The following is a 21,821-nucleotide window of genomic DNA, read 5'->3' as shown; positions in this document are numbered from 1 at the left end:
CCCAGTGGGGGTGTTGACTTCCTGCAGACGATGAAGACACCTGACACAAATTGCAGCAACCTGCTCATCACAACCAAAGAGGGCTTGATCCTGCTGCGGGGACAGGATCTGGAGCCTCGCTGGACCCTGGAACTGCAGAACATCAGCAGGTTACATACTTGGGAATATTTTTCTGTCTTGTTTCTTCCTGTACCATTTCCTGCCTTTTACTTGTAAGCACATGTGCTCCTTAGAAAGCAATTGAGAAGAATTCTCCAAGTCTGCAGAGAAATCTTAAGAACTGGAGGTGTGCAAATGCATCGCTGAGCAAGTGAGGAGGGCAGGGGGAGCAAGGAACAGAAGGCTGGAAACCTGATCTGTGTGCTTGTGAGTGGTCACAAATAAGGGGCTTGATTGAAATACCCAACATAGATGTCATGAGAATGTTGTGGCACTGCCATTCAGGGAATTACTGGTGTGTGATTCAGCCCATCTGCTGTCCAGGGCTGCCAATTGCCAGCTCAGTGGAGAGGAGCTGTTGCATTAGTGATGTTAAGTATTTAGAGAAGGTGTCTGAGTATGGCCCACAGTTCTTAATGTTCCTTGAAAGTTGAAAATGAGTTCTCTGATGGTAGTCAGCACACCATCTATACTGAATGTAAACCTTAAAAAAATACTGCTTATCCTCTGATTTCACACATGGAAATTAAGTAATTTGCCAGATCTCGTGGGTTGATAATAACCAGCAATTTCAGCTTGGCCCGTATTAAATATTTGCAAGGGGTAGTTGGGCACAGTTCAGGGAAATTATGTGGGAAACAAATTGCTTGCTCGGCTATGTAGAGAAAAGAAAGCAGCTCTCAGCCCAGTGTTACCTGACTGTAAAGAGCATCTATAGGAAGCAGGCATTGGAACTTCATTAAGCAAAAAAAATCGGTGTACAGCTAGGTTTGATATTCATATATCCACATTCTTGAGGGCTGATGGGTGACATAAGCAATGGCTTTAGGAATGGCTTATGGCTAGTTGATTATGCTATGGGGAAAGGAGATGGACTAAAAGTGTTTTGGGCCCAGAGTCTGCAGTCTTCTGGATGTGTCTGGGGTCTAGTTTAGAGGGTAAGTGTGTACTGACTAAGCAAAGCCAGTTCATAGATGCTGTAAAATCAGTTATACGCAAGAAATTTCTAAATGGACCCACTAATTGGAAAATTTCTGTGGGTTCAAATCAAAACGGTTGAAAACTGCTTTACCTGTTCCATTCACAGAATCACAGTATGGTTGAGGTTGGAAGGCACCTCTGGAGGTTGCCTAGTCCAGCCTACCTGCTCAAGCAGGCTCAGCTAGAACAAGTTGCTCAGGGCTGTGTGCTGTCAGGTTTTAAATATCTCCACAGATGGAGACTCTACAACCTCTCTGGGCAACTAGTATTCCCTGTTGCTGCACTCCAGCCCTGGTTTTTCTGGTTCCGTGACCTCCCAAGGGACAAGAATACCAACACATGTACAGGAGCTGCCAGATAGGCATTGAAAAATAATGAAAGCAATTCCTGTTCAAGACCACTGTGCTGAAGTCCTGGACTGCCTGTTTTCTCAGACTTAAGAGAGACCAAATCTGGTAGACTGAATATATTGTGGACAAGCATTTATTTAAGAGGGGGGGTTTTTTTGATTTTTTAGGACTTAGAGAAGTTCTGCTTAAGCAACACAGGCTGGGGGACAAATCCAGCTCAGGGGTGTTGCCACAGAGTCAAACAGACCAAAACTCAGTTCCTTATCAGACAAAGCTTACAGAGCCAGCTGAGACCTCCCCTTTTCCTGGGTAAACCTGCCCCAAGCACACAACTCCAGCCAGGCAGACTGAGTCCAGCCCTTTGGGAACAGTTTCTGAGAAAAACAACCTGGTTGCTGCAGATGTGCTGCATTTCCAGATACCTTTTGACAAGATCCCTGGAAGACCATAAAGGAGAATCAGTAGTCATAAAACAAGGGTGAAGTTTAGAGACCATGAAATTGAGTAAGCAGTTGAAAATTGTGTTGTAAATGGATGTTTCAGATGAGAGAGGATTAATAGCAGGTTGCTGTGGGGATTACTGTTGGGCAGGAATAATTACTAGCCTTCTGGTTCATTTGAGAAAGTGCCCAGGGGATTTTTCAGTTGATTGGTAGCATCTAAAATACATATGTCTGTCTGCATTCAGTTTGTGGGATCTGCCTCTGACTGTAACCCATAAGGGACATGAGAAGAGGCACCTTAGGACAGGTTTTAAGTTTGTGCCCATAAGATAGAGCTACCTACTACTTCCTTCTTGCTACTGGAGAGCTTTCAAGGTACAGGAGCATCCCATGATACTGCCATTGGTTCTGGTTGCCAAAGGTGCCTGTAAATCAAATGACATTGTTTGATGTAGTAAGTATAAATAGTCAAGCCACTGCTGTACTGCGGCATTGCTGTTCAGGAGCCATTCTGGTATGCACATTTTAAAGGGGAAGCTGGAAAAAATTGGAGAAAAGGGCTGGAAAAAATGCTTTAGCATGGAAGATTTAAGTCGGTGGGTTTATATGATCAAAGAGAAGCCTGAGAGGTGAGTTCATAAGCATGTGTAAGTAACAGGAGCTAACAGGCATTTTAATCTTGCCACAGCAAGAACAAGTGCCTTGGAGCAAAAGGCATTCATGTTCAAGAAAATGAAAATGCGGGCTTGTTTCTTTGGGTGAGATTAATCATTAGAACTGACTGTCACGAGAAGTGATGAATTCATCTCATCTTTGTATTTCCATAGCAAGCCTCATGGCTGGTAGATCTAGTCAAAGTCAGCCTACTGATACTTGGTTAATTGGGTAAAATACAGCAATCTGTCATAAACAAGAGGATGGAAGACATATTCTGATGAACCTGCCTTGCCATAAAATCTCTGATCCTGTGAATTTTGAGAAGTTGTTTGTGCTTATTTAGAACCTTGTGTCTAGCTGTGGTGAATTTAAGGAAGACAGAGATAAGAGTCAGAAAGCCAAAGGCAAGCAAGATGGTTAGAAAAGAGTTATAATGAGAGAGATTCAAGTAATAGTGTTATGTCACCCAGAAGGGAGAGGATGAGAGGGGACTTCATTTAAAATGCTGAAGGTTATAAAAAGGCTTGTAAAATTGCCAGAAGTAAGAAAACAAAGAATCATGGGCTGACATTAATGGTGAGTATATTAAGAGCCATTTCTCACAGCTAAGGCAGCTTGGGAAATACACTTTCAGCAGGAGGTCAAATGTGCTGATGCATTTTGAAAGGGCTGGGCAATTTTTTATGACCATAGCAAAACTACAGTTTCTCATGATAAGGGAAGAATAATACAGAGTCATGTCTCGGGGTGGTAGACAGGTGTCTACACAGCCTATCAAGGGATGTCCCCCATATGGATGAAGTGTGGCTAACAAGCACCATGGGCTGTTTGATCGTTTTTCACTTTTCTGATCCACCAACAAATGGTTCCTGACAGAACAGTTCTGAGTGGATTGAAGGTCTGTCTTAGCACAGCAAGTACTGCCTTTTTAAGAGACAGAATGGAGGATGAAAGCAACTGTGCTGCCTCCATCTGAAATCCCTGTTTTTCTGCCACGGGGCTGAGTGTTTCTTTTTTCACATTTGCAGCCAGCCTGTACCAGGTTACTTTGGTGCTGACCAAACTCTGGACTTCATGCTGCAAGCACAGACCGGAGATGGGAACAAAAAGGTAAAACAAGCGAAGGCAAGGAGGGCAGTGGCAGCATAGGAGTGAGGGAGGTTGGGTAGAAAGGGACAATCATTCCCTGGGACAATCATTCCTTGCTCCTTGCTTTTCCCATTTCTGTGGCCGACACTCATCACTGTGTGGCGCCAGGCATGAAAGAGAACAGCACAGGCCATGCCACTGCAAGGGGCCTCTCTGTACGCCCACACCTGGACACTTGTTAATGCTAGGTCTCTCCCCCTGCCTTGAGGTGGTGGTGATAGATGGCAAATCCGGCCTCCCTGTTTGGAACCAGGAACTCCCATGGCAGAAGCAACAACTCGATGCACTGTCAGTCATGACTTTGGACAAGAAGTCTGTTTTTCTCTTCTGGGCTGATGAAGCACAGCCTGTGTTACAAAGTTTGGTGAGCAAGCATCCTTTCTTCACTTTGAGGCACGTGCAGTCTCTGTCTTATATTCCTAATGTAATTGAACTTTAAACCTGCCATAGAAGGTGGCTGTCAGGGACATCTTTTCCTCTTGCTTTGACACTCTGACTTCTCTGAGCCTGAACGCAGGAGGTTTTGTGTGCAAAGTCTTCACCAGAAAGCTTTGTGGACAGAAAGTTTGCATCCACAAAATCAAAACTTTCCGTGTGAATTTCATTTTTTTTCTGCAACACTGAGATATTTTTACTGCAGATTTGTTCCCAGCCCCAGAGCACTACTTCTCTGCATGCAGGCACACAAGTCAGCAGGGAGACTCAAACTTCCAGACTGTAGCTTCACCCATCAAGCTGGCTTTGACAGAGTCACATCTCAACCTTACCAACCAGAAGTTGTGGAGCAAATTATGTTTTAGAAAAAAAACTTTGCAGGATTTCGTCTCTGTAAAACCATATAGTTTTTGATTCTCTGATCCATGTAAAGACGGCAGTGTCAGAAAACTTCTTTATTTATTTGGCAAAGCTAAACTCCTCTTTGCTAGCCAGCTGTAACATTTTTGTCTGTCCTTTGTTCCAACAGCAGCCTGGTCCCAGACCTGAGCGCCCAGGGCTGCACCACCTCTATCTCCTCCATCCTGTTTTTCCTACAGTCCTTTTGGACCTCACTAATGCAACAGACAAAGTCATTGCTTCAGCAGGTGAGTACAAATGGAGGAGAAACTACCTAGGCCAAGAGAAATACGGAGGGAGAGGTAGCTGTGAGAAACAATGGGGTGTAGTGCCATTAAAGGTAGCACCTGAGGGATTTCTGAGGTCTGTACAGATCATTCTGCAGTGGCTGGAGTGAGTTTACTTGCCTGTGCTTTACCAGTTTCCCCTTCTGTAGAGGTAAAACAATAGCTGCTGAAAGTGAACTGCATTATTGAAGTATGTGCATCTCCTATGTCAAGCTCAGAAACATCACCTGGAACCAAACCCTTCCATTTCTGATCTAAATTTCACTTTATTTCCATGGAAAATTTTTAACTTATAATAATTTTCCCTGATTAACTAAGGTCCACGGAGTTGTAAAGTCAGACTGTATATACCCTCACTCCAGTGGATGTTTTGACTTAGTAAACACTGTAAGATTTCTTCTGGAAGAAATGTAATCATTTACTCCTCACCAATATTTTCTCACCCTTTTCTGATGGACCAGTTGGAATTAACGATCTCCAGAAGGATGCATTTCACATCACTGTGACAACAACTGCAACCTCTGAAAAACAGCCAGGATTTCTCTCGGTCAGCAAGCTGGGCCTGAAGTGGGCCATGATGAGTCAAGGTCGAATGGTGTGGCTAAAGGACACCACTACTCCCAAAATCAGCCGTGGAGAAGTGAGGCGATTTCTTGCCCGGCTGAAATTTGTTGACTTTCCTCAGAAGGTGAGTTTGTTCGGGAATCCCTAATGAAATCCAGGCCTTTGAAAACATTTGATCTCTTCTCTCCAGACACAGTTGGGTGCTCTTTGAGATGCAAAGAGCCTGGTGGGATGCAAAGAGTCTGTTTGCAAGATGACTGGCTGCCCCTTTGGGCGTAAGCTGGACAGATTGTGAAGCCCAGCTGTACTTTGGCAGTTGGACAAGGAGGATCTTAGAACCAGGGATGCTGATGATAAGGGACTGAGAGACTCACAGAGGGAACAGAGAGGTGGGACAGGGATCACTTGTTTTGACATGGGCAGACAAGGGTCCTCCATATAGTTGGTGCCCAAGTTCAGTTGCTGACCTGTGAATTACCACTTTCCTCTACCAGACTGGATGATAATAGGTTTTGGCCTTAGTTTTTGTTTGCCTTTCCTTCTGCAGCTCTAGCCTGGTGGTTCCTCAGATTTTGGTTGGACCCATGGCCTGTATGGGGAATACAGGAAGCTGCTCTGTGGATCTTCAGGAAAACTGCTGTATAGAGGGACTAAAAGCACTTCCCCCTGCTTCAGCTCTCTGAGGAATGCTGCTGGAGGCAGGTTTGTCCTGGGCAGACCTGTCCTGTACCAGAGGAACCTTGTTCAGCGTCTCCCCCTCCATATGCCGTTCTTGCATGCTTCCCTCCAGGTAATACAGAAATGTGAATTTAGAATTTATATACATACATACATACATACATACATATATATATAAAACCAGGTTTTTTATATATATATGTGTGTATCAATTTATACAATATATGTATATTTTTTGTATGTTTAATTTATGAATGAGATTGAGGACACTCCTTTTTATGTCCAGACAGTATTTCCAGGCAGTCAAATAAGCTCTAGGCCTAGAGTGGGCCATGATGACTCAAGGCAAATGGTGTGGCTAAAGGACACCACCTGCTTTAATCTTTATATTTTTGGAGAGAAGCCTCTGTCTGGCTCCTGCGGGGCTAGTCTTGCCTACAGCCTTTCCTATGCTTTCAGCCCTCTTCTTCATTCTGTCCCCAAACTCACAGACAAACTAGCTCTCTGGCTGAATCACCTGATCTTGAGAAAGATGGTCCCCACAGCATTTGCCAGCCCTTGTACATGTATATTTCTTTCCCCAGTCCCAAGTTCAGGACAGGTTCATGTGGGTGATGTAGAAGCAAAAAGGTTCACATCTTATTTCTGTCCATCCCTAAACTTTTTATGAAGCCAAAGTGTCACTGTAACATCACACTGCAGTCCAGTGGGCCGAGTCCTCCTTTGCAAATGCATCACAGCCCTTTTGGGATAGATTCCCAACAGATCCCTGCTGGCACTGTGGAGATCACACTAGATCCAGTCACAGCAAAGCTGATTCTCACACCACTGCTTCGGGGTTTAGAGGCTTAGACAGAGGCAGAACTGGAAAGCTTTTTTGTGCATTTTATCCCTATTCTGGGCTCAACCATTCCCTTGCCAGCCTTGCCAGCCCAGCCCTATGTGCAGTTCCAGGAGGAGCAGACTACCCCCAGGGCACGTTTGCTCACAGTGTGTTTAGTGCTTTGAACTGTGCCTCTGAGTGTGCCATCAGTCTCCTGTGTTGTAGTTGCAGAGCATCTACATGAATTTTCTTGTAATATAAATGACCATATAAAAAGCAACTGCTTTGTTGCCCCAGCAGCTCCCCACAGCGCAGGACAACAATATAGGAACTGTCTTCCCGGTATGCCTTTCTAGGTCTGACCTTTGACGTTAGGCAGAGCCAGGCTGAGATGAGGATTGCAAAGGACTCTTCCATCCTCCTGCTGACACGTGCCCTTCCAGCCTCCCTGCACTTCCCTGTGAGTGGTGAGGTGATGGCAGGACTTTGACACTCCCTCCATGTGGGCATATCTACCATGGTTTTGCTCTCCTGGGCTCTTGACACCTCTCCTTGCTGTATCACCCTCTCTCTTCTCTGTCCCTGCATCTCCCTATAAAGCTTCCAGGATAGCACTTCAGGATTAGCTGTAAGTCCCAAGGCTGGTCCTTGGGCCCTGCTCTCTTAATGTCAGAGCCTGTGAACAGTTTGTATATGTTTAATGGTATTTTTGTGTAAATAGCTTTGTATATATTAGCATAACTGTAGCAGTGGCTCTAGGCCTGGCATTTTCCTCCAGACGGCTTAGTTAATACAGCTGCCTAATAGGGACTGATAGTGTGAGGACCAGTAACATATGAGGATTAAACAGGAGTGCCCCTTCCCTCCTGTCTAGCCACCACCTTGCTGGGAAAGGTGAAGCGGCTGTTACCTGAAATAGTTATTCTCCTGAGGTTCTTCCTGAGAGAATTGATATTCAAGTGCAGTGATGTTAGCTCCTCCATAATGTGAATTCACCCTGCCTGCACACACACACATCCCCACTGTGAATAAAGAGTCTGTCTGTATATCGTTGGGAAAATGTATTTGAACTGTGAACTGAAGTGGAGCAAATAAATACTCTGTACAGCATCATGTGTCATGTGAACCAGTGTTTCACCTTTGAGAGATTAGGAGTTTGCTTGGTTTGGGGATTGTCTGTGATATTTTTACAATGGAGAAAAGGGGACAAGGTGAAGAGAAACAAAGAAAAAAGCAAAAGCCCAGCCAAGGATTCTTAAAGGTTGTGGAGAAGCACAGTAGAAGGAGACAGATGGGAAAGTACCTCAGAATGGGAGATTTTGGGGGTAAAAGCAAGAAGAGAGCATGTGGGTGTCATTACAGATAGGAAAGAGCAGGAGGGAGGTGTCTGAAAGCAACCTCCCATTCCTACTGCAGCAGCACTTTTAATCTAGGGGCAGGGAGAAGAGGGGGGTGGGCCTGGAAATGAAGAATAAATAAGGTGTTCAGAGAGGATTACGGCCAATCAATATGAGCACTGATGCCCTTCACCGTAGCACTGAGCCTGGAGGGTTGCTGGAACACCAATGTGACACCACCCAAAGAGTGACACCACCACTGCAATTTGCCAGCTGGATGGCACTGACTATTCCCAGGCGCAATACTGCTGGGATTAGGACATCTGCCTTGATTCTGTCTGAAAGCGCTTGGAGACAGCTGGCACCAACGTGTCCCTCCAGTCCCTGTCCCAGCTGAGGACACCATCAAACCATGATCAGGGAGGACCCACCCTGCTCCTGTTGGCACTGCTGTTGCCCTGGTGTTCTCTTCCCGCTCCCCAAACCGTGGAGGCAGGAATTGCTCCTGGAGAACTTGCTAACAGTGGTGCTAGTGTTCCGCTCAGAGCTCTCGTGCCTCCCAAACCCCGCTGCTCTGCCCCTGCGTGCTCATCCCTAACAGCGATCCTCCCCGATCGTCTGTCCCAAGACCTCATCCAGCTCCAACTCTGGTTCCCGCTGTAGCACCTTCTGCTGCAGCTCAGAGTAGAAGTCGACTCCCTCAGAGACTGAATGGAGGGGCTTGTCATGGGGCTCGTAGTAGCTGCTTATCTGCTGCTGTAGGAAGCACTGGTGGTGCTGAGGCTGGTCCTTGAAGCTCCCGTCGTAGCCCTTGATGTGGTTCCTTTTGAACTCCAGCACCGTCTTGGTGTAGGTGTTGAGAGTGGTGACGGCAGAGGCCATGCAGCAGGTGAAGGAGGCCCAGGCCATGCTACAGGAGAGACACAAGAACAGCACGTGCTGTGAGAAGCCAGGTGGGGTAAGGAGCTGAACCGCATGCACTGTGACGCACCCTCATTTGCCAGGCACAAGCTGCTGGGCATGGACATGAACTAGAAAGACTAAAGCTCATAACTTTACAGTTCTTAGGGGTTATCCCACCACAAGGTCCTTCTTATATCAGTGGGGTAGATACTGGTTGTCCCTGTCACAGGGAAGGGAGGGATACAGGGAAAATAAAAGGGCAGCAGGAAAGTCTGTAACTGGTCAGAGCAGGACAGCACAGCTTGAAAGCAAGCTCTGAGTTGCAGGGTTGCTCGGTGTCTTCCTGGCACGAGGCATGCCCACTTGAGCATAACCAGATGGCCGTGCTGATGTCCACAGCTGGCATCTGGCACTGGAGCGTTTAAGTCTTAAGAATCAACGTGGTCATCGTGAGTACAGCATTGCAAATTGAGCCTGCACTTTCCATGGGCACTTGCAAGGTTCACCCCGCTGTTTTTCAAGTCAGCTATGGCATATTGGCTGGAGTTGGCTTCTTTAGCCTTTAGAGAAAGAAACCCTGAGCCACCTGCTTTTTGCAGCTGCTCTTCCTGGCTACAGTGTCCACATCTTTAAGCATGTGTCTAGGCTTGGTGCTGCAGGAATAGGCCCTCTGGACATTGATTAGTGAAGATGCCAAACCAGTATGGAACTCATTTAAACTGCAGAAAAACAAGGCATGTTTGAGAGCATCATCACAAGCATGACACTGGCCTTTGCACACAGGGAAGTGCTGAGACCGAACGGTAAACCAGTGTAGGGGCAAACCTGGTTAGCCAGCAGGGTTGAAGGCACTTGTTTAGCTGTGACCCCATTTCTTTGCCAGTCCTTGGTAGCTACTCATTTAAGTAACTCAGGAACTGTTTGTTAAAGCAGGGGATGAGGCAAAAACAGGGGATTAGCAGTAGGAGAACCATGGTACACCCGTCTTTGGAAACACAGAAGGTCAAGAAAGGAGGAGGTGGGTTTTGGCAGGGTGGAGCATGGCTGAAGCCCAAATGGTTGGGGAGGTGAAGATGACTTCAGAGCTCACGCACTAGAATGCCCAGCCGTAGTGCCATGAGTGCGGTCTCCAGTCCTCTGGTCCCAGATTAACCGTTGCCTGGAAGACTTGAGTGTACATCATGTGTGCCACCATCCCAAGGAGACCTGGACACAAAAGACAAAAAAGCGAAGGAGTTACAGCAGGAGCCAGAGCAGCATAGTTCAGCCTTGCATGGGAGAGGACGCTCTCCTGCTGCTGCGATTCCAAGCCTGCAGTAACACACCTGACAGCACCGAGGAGACAGCAGCAAAGGCGTTGAGCTTCAGCCCACAGACAGGATTGCCAGTATGCAGCATTTCCACCATCAGGAGGATGAAGCTGATGAGCAGCAAGCTGATGTACAGCATCTCTGATCCCAGCGACAGCCACAGGATTCCTGCCGGGAACCAGAGACTTCTCACATCAATGCAGGATGGCTTGTGCAAGGGAGAGTACTCCCCCTTCCCAACCCAATCCTGGAAGGATGTCCTCTGGAAAGAAGGGAAAGAAGGAAAACAACAAACACCCAAAAGCAATCCCCCCAGGCTGTAAACAAGGGCTCAAAGGATGCTGAAGGAGACCGAGAGTCTGTCACAGAAGATGGCTTGGCTAGTCTGGCATGGGAAAAGCTGAGAGGAACTAAAATGCTGTCTGTAAAGAAGCCAGCATTATTTATAAACAGCAAGGAGGAAACCAAGGGAAAAAAGATGGGGGAAAGCTGCTGAGTATTAGAACAAGACCTAGTGGTCATAGGTTGGCCACGAACACATCCAAGCTGGACGTTAGAAGGTTCTTACCCATTAGCGTAGTGACCTTCAGAGTAGGTTTTGAATCACACCAATGGAAGCAAACAACTTTTAACCTGGGACTCAACTGGTTAAGTAAAGAACTGGATGGTGCACTCACAGCTGTGGCTGGGACCTGGCCTCTGGAATTCAGGAAGCCCCTTGCAAGCCTGTATTTCTCACTGAAACCCCAGTTAAAAAGAAACTACATTCCTTGGGGTGAATATCCAGCTAGGGCAATAATGTTCACCACTCACCCTGCTGCTTGCACAGAGTGCAGGTGCTTTCATGATGGGATTATGAGTGGGGTTCACTGTGCAGTAGGACTTGGAGGAGAAAGAGAAAAGGCACTCTGTAATGCTGGGCTGTGGTAAAGCACAGGATTCACTGAGGAAGAAATACTAATCTGGCAAATGAAGCAGCACTGTGAACACTACTGTTAGCAACTATTCATGGCCGTAGAGGAGACATTCAACTGGGGAAAAGGAGTGTGAAGAAAACCCTCATTAATGTGGCACTGACTTGACGCCTCAACGTCATTAGTGCCACAGAGTCACCCAGCTCTTTAGCAGAAATTGATGAGCTGCATTCCCTGCTTAAAGGAGCTGGCTTCCTTGCTGCAGCACGATCAGGGAGACTACTTCATTAGAGGTCAGACTGCCAAAAGTGTCCTGGAGGCTGCAAGCACCACATGTGCACAGAGGTCTCTGCATCATCCCTGTGAGTCCAGGCTCCCCACACATGCTGTGCGATCTGGTCTTGCAATGCTGCCCGCATAATGTGGAGCTGCTCTCCACACATCCAGCTCAGCCAGCCCAGCCTGCAATCAGCAGTCACACCACATTCTCCAGTGCTGCCCCAACTATATAATGGCAGCTGCGCTGGAGGCCAAGGTCATCTTCAGATGATGCTATGTGCAGGAAGGGGCGAAAGTGGGTGGTAGAGCTGATAAGGCCACAGTGTCACTACAAGTGTCATGCTAAAGCTCACAGTGATCTTCCAATTAATTTGTAGGAGCTCAATGCCTTACAGACCATGGCCTTTCTATCAATGTTGGGCTGTAATTAGACAAGCAGCAGTAGGAGTGTGAGGGGGGACAGACAGAAAGATTTACAAAGACATGTAATCTGGTTGCATAAACGTCCTTTCTTAGGAAAACAGCCTATAAGGAAGACATTGGAAGCAACAGAGCCAGAGGCCTGGGCAGGGAATGAAGCACAAGAAGGTGAGAAACAAGAAAAATGCATTTCTAGTCCCTGTGAAGTGAGCATTTTGTGGTAAATGCAAGAGTCATTCAGTAAATGCAGTTAAGGGATTCATTTTATGACAGAGTGGAGATCTGCATGACTTCAAAATGATCTTGTAACACCAGCAGTATGTGAATTGTGTGAATACTGTTTCCCAAAAGAATAAGCAGGGGGAGGTTTTCCTACCCTGCTGTTGTGCCAAGAGTGACCCAGGTTAATCCGCAGAGCGATGCCACTGCACGCCACTCGCACTGGACCACTCACCTGGGAATGCGCATTGCTTTATAAAAGCAGGTCAGCAGTCTTTGCCAGTGTTTTTAAAGTAGGGGAAACAAGGCAGAAAAAGAAGATGTGAAGTACACATCTCCCTGCTGGCTGTTATGATTCCCCAGCATTTGCTCCAGCCCTTGCTCTCATGGCTTGAACGCTGACACAGGCTCAGCACCCCAGGCCTTTCCCTTCACATAGGAACATCCTCTGAATTGACTTGCCTCCAGCCTCCATCTCAGGGTATAGTTAGCAAGCCCACACCAATTGAAAAGCTTTCCGTGAGTAAAATCTCCATCGCATAGGTACACATACATCCAGGTATACTGAAGTTATCCCCAGGATAATTTGAAACCTGTGACAATGACAGGAGGGGTAAGCTCTCCAGCCCAAATGAAGTTTTGTGTTTGATGAGACAAGGACTTCACCGTGAAAGTGTAACTTTCAGATGCCCTCTTATCACAAAGTAAGAGGTGATTTAGCGTCCGGAGTCAGGCCCCAAAACTGAAGCACTGAGTCAACACGTAGAGTATGTGGGAGTGACTGCCCTCAGGTGGCATCCATCCCCTTCCTGCTGACTACAGCAAGATGACAAGCTCAGACTGGGAAACTTATTAGATGAGACAAATCCCACTTCATATGGGAGGGGGTCTGAGGTTTCCAGCACTGACCTCACAGATGGCAGAGGCTTAGGCAAATATCTGGGAGGAAATCTTGGCTCCTTTAGCAACCATGAGGCCAGGATTCCATGCCTGGCTCTTTGGGGACCCACCCTGCTGTCCTCACACAGGCGGAATGTTGCAGGTCCCCCATCCCAAGGAGGTGCACTGGGCAGCTACAGTGAGGTATGGGGATTTGCTCTTACCTCTCTCTGCTGGTGGTGAAAGCTCAATAAAGCTACGGCATTTCTCTTCTGAAACACAAAGCCAAAGGTATTAGTTTGCAAAACAATGCAGGGTACAAAAGGGAAAAGAAAATCTCTTCCTCACTCTCTTTTCACTGCATAGCTCCAGTCATCCCTGAGTCTACCCATCAGATCTTCTCACCTCTGCTCTCTTTCTGATCATCTTTCCAGACCTTCACTGGGGCAAGGTAGGGGAAGGCAAAGTCTACCTGGAAAACTAGAAGTGGCCTTTCCAGCAAAAAACTTCAGCAATTTGTAAATCTTACAAGCCTACGGTGAATAGAAAAAATCTGTTGCTACTCATTCACAACATTACTGTTGGTCAGGCCTATTAAGGGTGTTGCTTATAACAGACTGCAGACCCACCACTTCTGCTGAGGATGTGAATTCCCACTCACCCCAGTCTCAGCAGAGCAGTCCTAGCACTGCTTCCCAAAGAAGAAAGAAAAAAAAAAATCTTCCCAAGTGAAATGCTGCATGACAGAGATGTGAGTCCCTCTTCTGTGGCAGAGAATCACACAGAAATACAGTCTTCTGTCCTCACATTTTAGGCATGCTATTTGGACAAATGGTGTTCATACTTGCTTTGGCTTTTTACGTTGGCCAGATGCAAACTATTGTCTTAGCTTAGGGTCCATCATTATTATCTGTAAGTCTTTCTTACTGCATACTGCATTACTGCATTTGAGGGTCCTCTCCTCTACTTGGCACAGTATTTTCTCCCAGAAGTATCAGCCTGCTGCTTTTAATGTAAGAATCTCATTTTCTTAATTTCTATCCCCAGTTCTAATCTCTCCCAATCTCCTGTATTACTTCTGTCATCCACAGCTCTCAGGACACTACCCAATTTAGTGCCATCTGCAGTCCTCATTAACTTGCAGTTTGCTACTTCACCTAGAACTTTAATGAGGTTATTCAGTAATGGCTCATCTAAACTGGTCCTGAGATTAGCCTGAATAATGAAATCCTTTCTCCAGCTCAACTCAAATTCCTTTTGCACATAGTAGCCCCTTTTTTGTTGTTGTTGTCTATGCACTTGCTTCGAACACCCACGGCAGTGGGTGGGTTGTACTCGATTTACAGGAAGCAGGGGACTGAGACTGACTGTGTGCTCTACCCCGTGCTCTGCTGCAATCCAGATGTAACATGCTCTCTGGGTTCCTTCAGGCATCGGGGTTATTCCAGGGCTGCCCGGTGGCCAGTCAAGTCTTTCAGAGAAAGCTGTCAAGGGATGTAGTCCCATTCCCACAAGTGCCATGGAAACACACCCCCAACCCAAAGCAGTCCCAAATAAACACATCTCCTTCCGCAGCATGTCTGGAAATCTCGGAATGAAACAGCCTTCTCGTTAGGACATGAGAGTTTCAAGCACATTCCCTCCTGCTCCCACCCCCCTTCTGTCTGCTTTTATTCACCAGTTCTTTATTTTCAAACTCTGACAGCAACAGATAAGAAAATGAGAAATGCTATACTAGAACGGTGGCTTAGTTAAAGAAGGTGAGAGATTTGTGCTTGGGGAGAGCTGAAGGGAGGGCGGTGGGCTCAGGGGAATGGGTCTGATGAAAGCGATTTTCATCACTTTATCTTTAGATACAAATCTCCCTGTTGGCCACCTTCCGGGTCAGTTCTGATCCTTGATGTGTGTGCCAGGCCGTAAAGAGCATCTGTGCACTGCAGAGCATCCACCCGTGCTGGCGCGGCACAGGTTTCAGCAGAAGGGCTTCAGCAGGGCTGGGCAGGAGCAAGTCAAAGGGGAAGGGAGGCACCAAAGGGATCTCGTACGGGTTGCACGACCAGCCCCTCGCACTCCAGGCCTTACAGTGCCAGTCCCACATGGTCAAAAAATCACAACTGAAACCTGCCACAGTATCACAAAAACAACTGAAAAATTTACAACACGGCAGCTCTAATCCTCAGGTCAATTTGCCTCCTGACTTTAGTTCCTCTGGGTTCAGACCCTCCAGGTTTTCTCTGTCTCTGTAAGGCAGTACTTCTCTTTCCCTCTTTTTAAGAAAAGTCCATTCCCTATTCAATTCACAAAACCTTTCAGTTTGGTGATCTAAGGAGAACACCAACTATTGCAATCCTCACATCGATAACTATAAATTGACAACACTGCATAAAATCACCTTGCTTAGGTTTCTGAGGGGACACAAATGTGTCCTGGAGAGCATGAAGTAAGCCATGACTGGGAGTGGACATACAGGGAAAGGGAAAGCAGGCTCACTCCAGTTCACATCAGGACGGATGATGCCATCACAAAGTCACTGCCACCACCACCACCACTTGCACTTCACAGCCCCTGTTGTAGACCGAAGGGCACACCAGAGACAGCCATTCTCCCTTGCCCCCCTCTGTAAACATTCCAGTGAAGGACAGAAATCTAATGACCACAGCAGCACAGGGCTGATGCCATCTGGGAAAATGACGAAGGCTTTTCTCCCAAGGGTTGTCAGCCTCCCACCTTTCATTTCCAAACTCCCGTGGAGTAAATACAAGGGAAGAAGTTGTGGCTGCCTGGGCAAGACGCTACCTGGCCCTTCCATGCTCTCTTCACAGGAAAGCCACATCCCCGTGTGGAAGTATTTGAAGGCAAAGCGGTCATCCCCGGTCTCCCAGCTGTAGTGCACCACATCCTGGGATGAAACATTGCTAGCACCTGCATCAGGCGGCATGGGGACACCAATGCACTTGGTGGCTTTGCTCTTCCCACACAAGGGCTTGGGCACTTTCTGGGTCCCAGTGCACCAGTAGCTGCCGAGCAAGGCGGTGGTGGAGAGGCTGAGAGCCAGCAGGTTCAGGATGACAGCCAGGAAAGCACGGCTCCATGGAAATCCCTTCAGCAGCTCCATCTACAACACACAAACGGGAGGGACGGTCACACCAGCCACTTGTCCCACCTAGCCTTACAAATCCCAGCTCTTCCCAGCGCGCACCTATGGGGAGGGGATACGAGCACTCTGCCCTCCTCGCAGCATCCCAACAGCTCACCCAGCACGAAAGAACCATTTCCTGAAAGCCAGGGCGGTGGAGCAATAGGTTAGCTTCAACCGTTTCGAAGTACACTGAATATCTGTACTGGGGAAGAGCGGGTGACCCAGCAGACACAGCGGGGCTGAGTGCATTGGGGTGTGTGATCACATGAGCAAAATAAAAGGGACATCATATTCACTCCATCTCAGAGATGGTAGGAAAAAACTGTTAACCAACTTCCCCAAATACCATGTGTTGCCTTTAGTTGGGGCATGATGAATGCTCTGTCCAATGAAATGAGAATTCTTGCTGCCAAGTGTCCCAAAACACTTCTTCAAGCAGTTCATTACTGTAACTAGGGAGGTAGGGAGTGTATTGATTTCACAGTGGGGAAAGGCAGGAAAATGTTCCCAGATCACTGGAGGTCACACATCAAAGCAGTGACCTGCTCAGGAGGGAGACCCAGCTATCCAGAGCTGGCAGCTCGAGTTCAAACCCCAGAGCAGCACCTCCCACCTGAGCAAGCACTGCTCTGCACACCAGAAATTTGGTAGGGTGGTGGGACGACAGTGTCTCTGCTTTCACATAAAGTGCCAAAGGGTGGGTTTTTTTAAGAGCAAACATTGCCACAAACACTCTTCCCAGTTTCATCTCATCAGGAAAAAGTAATTCAGAAAGCAGTTTGTGTGCCAGGGTCGTGTGGTCTTTCTCACTCAGAGGGAAGCTTAAGATTTTACGATTCCTACAAAACCTTGCACTGACTTCTGAGAACCCCAACTTATCACTCCATGGATTGATTAGATGTCATCTACCCACACATCAACTTTCATGTCATCAACGCATGCCTCTTCCCACATGGCACTCCCTATGTTTGGCACAACTTCATCCAGATACTCCCACCTTTTCCTATTTATGACTCTCAAAATCTATTTGCCCATGAATAGATTCAGTTTGTGCAGACAGTGCTTGCTGCCCGTCCTCTTCACATAACTTCGGTTGACTCACCCAACGCTGAATGTGTGAGAAAGGCCCAGCGTACTGTGGACACTACTATAAATAAACGATACGAGACTGAGCTTTGCATTGTTTGTGACTGCACCATAGCTAAAAGTGGTGCAGTTAGAAGCATTTGTTCTGTTAACCAGCAAGCTCGGAAATGTGGTCAATAAAGATGATACTGAAGCTCCTCTTGGAAAGCAGGACTTCATTAGCATCTCATCACACTGAGGAAACAGTAACTGATCCAGAACACTCTCGTCGAAGGCAAGAAAATACCCAGCTCCTGAAAAATTCCTGTATTGTTTTATGCTCTGGCTCCTTTTTTCTCTGCACCAGAGCATTTCTTTCTTTCAGCAATGGAGATGCTGCACCCTGGAGATGGTAACATCTTAGTGATATCATAACTAATGACTTCCATGATCTGAAGGCATGTTGGGTGTCACCATTTTCACAGAGCAGTTACCTACTAGGAACAGTTAATTATGTGAAGGTTTCTGGCTAAGGTTGGTGGCAAATTCCTCACTGAAGGTTTTTTTCAGTGGAAAATTTGGCTTATGATTGAAAAGGAAATTACAGATAAAATTGCTCTCCTCAAAAACATGATTTTTCATCTGAAAATAGAAACCTTCAGTACACAAAGTTTTTCAGTTTTTCATCAATGCTTGATTATAAGATTTTCTGTCATCAGGTTTCAGTTTGCTCATGCTTTTATTTAAAAAAAAAATCTTTCCACTCATAATATTGACAAAAATAATTTTTCTAATTTAAATCTTCAATAGTGGGAAAAATATTCTCTCCAGTTGATTTGTGATAGTAGTTGAAAGGCCATATAATTTCAGAACAAGTGATAACAAAAAAGGGAAAAAAATATAAGAAACAAATGAGTGAGAAGAAGGAACTGTATCAAGGATGCAGAGGACATAGGGAATGAGAAGCAAATCTGAACTACTCCTTCATGAGAACATTGTCAGAAAAGTTTCCCTCCATAAAAGCCAAGCACTTACTGACAATAACTGACCACAGTACCTAGATAACCCCAAAAGGAAAGAGAGTTGAATTTACCTTGGCAGCAAGTCCCTGAAGTCCTGTTAATTTGGAGGAGAAATACAGAAATGGCACTCACGCTTTGTCTGCTGGTTTGCTCATCTCTAGATCCTCCAAGAAACCCAATTGCCTCAAAACCCCTTTCTCCTTTGTCTCCTCCCCTCCTCCCTCACCCCCCCAAGTGATTATTAAATGCTATCCCTCCAGCCAGCAGCTGTTTTGTGGAAAATGGTCATTTTGTAATCCACAATGCAATCACAGCACAGCTGTTCTGGGAGATTATACGGCAAGTGATTGGTGCTGGGATTAAGTGCAGACTGGTGACCTGTATTGACTGAGTAGAAAGTTTCTGTAAAAACCAGATAGATCCCAGCCGTCTCCATGTGGTGGCTCTTTGGGAGCTTGTATGGAGCGAGCTGGTGGCTCTCTGGCCAGTGCTTCAGGGGACGAGTGACCTTAGCTCAGAAACTACCAGCACGCTTGGCATCAGGTCACCCCTTGCCCTGTGCAGTGTCTCAGCAGAATGGCAAAGGCCACAAGCCCCCCAGCCCGGGGATACCAGCTGCAGAAAGGAGAGAAGGAAAAAATGGGGAAAGTTTATGCGACTGCATCTGCTGTGAGGACTGAGGATTTCAGACCCTGAAGAGATGGCAATCCAGCTCTCCCCATGGGTGCATCAGCACCGTGACAGAGGTATGTGAAACAGTCACGAGTCAAAAAAGTCCAAAACTCAGAGGGTGGGAGCATGGGGAAGACTGTCGGTGTCCCTCATAGTGGCACCAAGGCACGAAGTTCACCTGGAACTTCCCAGCCCCTAGCAGCTTCACATTGGATGAATGTGGGAAGCTAGTAAGGAGAGACAGGAAGATTCACACTCACCCCAAGTTCCCTCTGAGCTCCTGTCCTGAAAGTTTAAAGGCTCCCACAATACCTGAGGGTGTTGATACACACCCTCGTTTGGTATCAGAACAGTGAAAAGTAAGAATGGCATCACCTCTTACGAGAACGAACGGTCACTAGCGGGCATGGAGCAGCACCGCATCGAATCAAACCGCAAGGCAGAGGAGCATCCCAAAGGCGCGCACCCCATCTTCCCCACGGAGGCTTCGCCCAGTGCCAAGCGGGTGAGGCTCCCACCACCACTGGGAGGGAGGGAGGCAGATTCCCTGCATGCCTGCCCTGCTGCTCTGCAGGCCAGAGGACACCAGTGGTCCATCCCCTGCTTCCAACACCAGAGCCCAGAGCCTGGGAGGCCGGTGGCACGAGCTCTGGGTGACACCAGCTCTGGGTGACACCAGCTCTGGGTGTCACACCGCCCGTGACAGTCCCTGCACAGCACAGGCGGCAGACGGAGCCCACAGGTTCGTGGTCCCGCATGTGGGCTCTGCTACCAGGGGCTCCTGACCCCTCCTGCCCTGAGCAGAATGGTCCGTAGCTCTGCGGCTATTTTAATCCCCGTCACTGCATAAACTCCTCTAATAGAGATAATCATTTCTAAGACGGGCTAACTGAAAGCAATGCTAAATGTTTCTGTGCTCCGTGGACAGTCTGCAGGTTTTTTTATTAATAACGAGGTTCTGTTGGACACAGATGTACTTAATTTACTGAAGTAGGTAGAACAGCAGCTGATGCTGTTTAAAAGGAGAGTGGAAATCTTTATTTTTTTTTCATTGGTGAGTCTCTCCGCATCTGGGCACCTTAAGTTTGGCTTCTAAATAGTAAAAAAAAAAGCCTGGGTTTCAGGCTCAAGAATAGATAAAGTCCATCTCTTTACTGATAATCCTTAATGTTAACATGTTCCTAATTTTAAGCTTGCTGAGAGTCTCATTAAAATCCAGGATGCTATGTCAGTTTCTAAAGCTGGGATCACAGCATATATATTGATGAAATGAGACTGAATTAGATTTATAGGGATAAGAATTCAGATTTAAAAATAAATTCATCAGAAATATGCTATGGTTTCAAAAATATACGCATATCAGATTTAGTATTCTGAATAATGGCAGATATTTATCCTTCCAGAAGATGGCAATCTTTCTCTAGCCTTTGTTTTGGGAGTCCCTGCTGCTCACATGTGCTGGGACTTCTGTTCCTTCCCTTTATGTTTTTCCCCCCTTTATCCTCCTCTTTTTCCATTTCTATGAACGCAGCTTCTTTACCTCAGCTGGGGACATGGCGGGGGTGAGTTATCTTTGAGTTATCTGAGCCTGGGGAGACTTCTGAAATCACTGGGGAAAGAAAAAAGCAGGAATGAATGGAAGAGCTCAGTAGGGCATTTGCTCTAACTTCTGCCCTGCACAGAACTATTCTTTTTAATATATTTTCCAATATTTTGTCAAGTACCATATTAACTTTCTAAACGTGTTTCCATCCCCAGATTATTGCACACAGCTCATAGAACATAAACACTAGAGCACATATCCTGATGTTCAACAAACTTCCCTCAGCAAAATTTTATGGTGGTTTTTTTTTTTTTTTAAAATCTCCCTTCCAGCCTCTCCTTAATCTGACCAATTATGGACAGGAAAACCAAGCTGTATCTGTCTTTCACCCTGTTGTGCCTTCGAGTTTTCTCCTCTTTGATATTTCCCACCATAACTTGGCTTGGCTAGAGGTTTTGGATGTCTCTTTCTCTTTGAACTCAGCAGCAGCCAGTCCCTGGTGACTCGTTTAAAGTTCGCCCATTGAAGTGAATGCCCATAGCAGTTGATTTCCTGCACAATCAGCCAAGCGCTTGGCTTATAGAAACAAAACAAGGAAACGAAATGCAAAACACAGTCTTAGCACAACACCTCTGTGGAGATTGCCAACTCTAAAAAAGCCCGGGCGTTTACAAGTGATGCATTTTTTTACTCTGGCTGTATCACATACGTATTTAGGGTGTATCCTGCCCCAAAGGGACACCCTCAACTCCCAGGGCTGCTGGTGGGAAAGAAAAGCGAGCAGCCCTTACCAGCGAGGGCCCAGAAACTGCAATACTTAACTGGCAGGTCTCAAGAGGCACACGGCTCTTCGTAGCCCCCCATGCAGCAATCCTCCCCGGGGGCGGCAGGGATCATCTGCTGTCCTGACTTTGGCTCTTCAGCTGTCCTGAAGAGGAAAAGAGAGGAGAAAGAGCAGCTATTTACACCAGAACTGGCTCTGTGAAACCTGGACAAAGACGGGCTCATACTCACCCCTCATTCCACACATTCCTTGCACATGACACTTCCCACCGCTCCTGGTTTTGCTGTTTTTACAGGAAGACCGTCCAGCGCTGGGTCCCCTCCCTTATTGCCACACAGAAAGCAGGATGGCTCCGGGTGGCAGTGACACTGAGGGAGCCAGACTTCACAAACCCAGTGACAGACTGCAAA

The 21,821-nt window shown here is 46.8% G+C and overlaps 2 protein-coding genes and 1 long non-coding RNA gene across 10 annotated transcripts in view; 2 read left to right on the top strand and 1 right to left on the bottom strand.

Annotated features, from left to right (window-relative positions):
- FAM234B (family with sequence similarity 234 member B) overlaps positions 1–8,035 on the top strand; it is a 22,010-nt gene extending 13,975 nt beyond the window's left edge. Inside the window, exons 8-13 of the mRNA XM_069773402.1 lie at positions 6–149; positions 3,619–3,700; positions 3,948–4,103; positions 4,704–4,821; positions 5,322–5,548; positions 5,972–8,035. Of these exons, the coding sequence (XP_069629503.1) occupies positions 6–149; positions 3,619–3,700; positions 3,948–4,103; positions 4,704–4,821; positions 5,322–5,548; positions 5,972–5,977 (733 nt within the window). The 3' untranslated portion in view covers positions 5,978–8,035. The remainder of the gene's footprint in view (positions 1–5; positions 150–3,618; positions 3,701–3,947; positions 4,104–4,703; positions 4,822–5,321; positions 5,549–5,971) is intronic.
- GSG1 (germ cell associated 1) lies at positions 7,972–21,821 on the bottom strand. Of its 8 annotated transcripts, none has more exons than XM_069773409.1 (8): positions 21,642–21,821; positions 21,419–21,555; positions 20,625–20,693; positions 15,983–16,301; positions 13,411–13,458; positions 10,491–10,643; positions 10,260–10,371; positions 7,972–9,172 (listed from the first exon to the last, which is right to left on the bottom strand). In XM_069773409.1, the coding sequence occupies exons 3-8, from the start codon at positions 20,637–20,639 to the stop codon at positions 8,857–8,859; spliced, it is 963 nt and encodes a 320-aa protein (XP_069629510.1). In that variant the 5' UTR covers positions 20,640–20,693; positions 21,419–21,555; positions 21,642–21,821; the 3' UTR covers positions 7,972–8,856. The 8 variants fall into 8 exon arrangements, with proteins under 8 accessions (XP_069629510.1, XP_069629511.1, XP_069629504.1 ...); XM_069773410.1 differs by having other exon boundaries at positions 16,109–16,301; XM_069773403.1 differs by having other exon boundaries at positions 15,914–16,301; positions 20,625–20,697; positions 21,453–21,555.
- On the top strand, positions 9,134–12,355 carry LOC138682489 (uncharacterized). Its single transcript, XR_011322576.1, has 2 exons — positions 9,134–9,220; positions 12,185–12,355. It is a non-coding gene; the product is annotated as an uncharacterized lncRNA (long non-coding RNA).

The sequence above is a fragment of the Haliaeetus albicilla genome, chromosome 28 (assembly GCF_947461875.1).
Source record: "Haliaeetus albicilla chromosome 28, bHalAlb1.1, whole genome shotgun sequence".
NCBI lineage: Eukaryota > Metazoa > Chordata > Aves > Accipitriformes > Accipitridae > Haliaeetus > Haliaeetus albicilla.
Note: the sequence above shows the minus strand (reverse complement) of the source record. Positions and strands in the feature narration are given on the sequence as shown.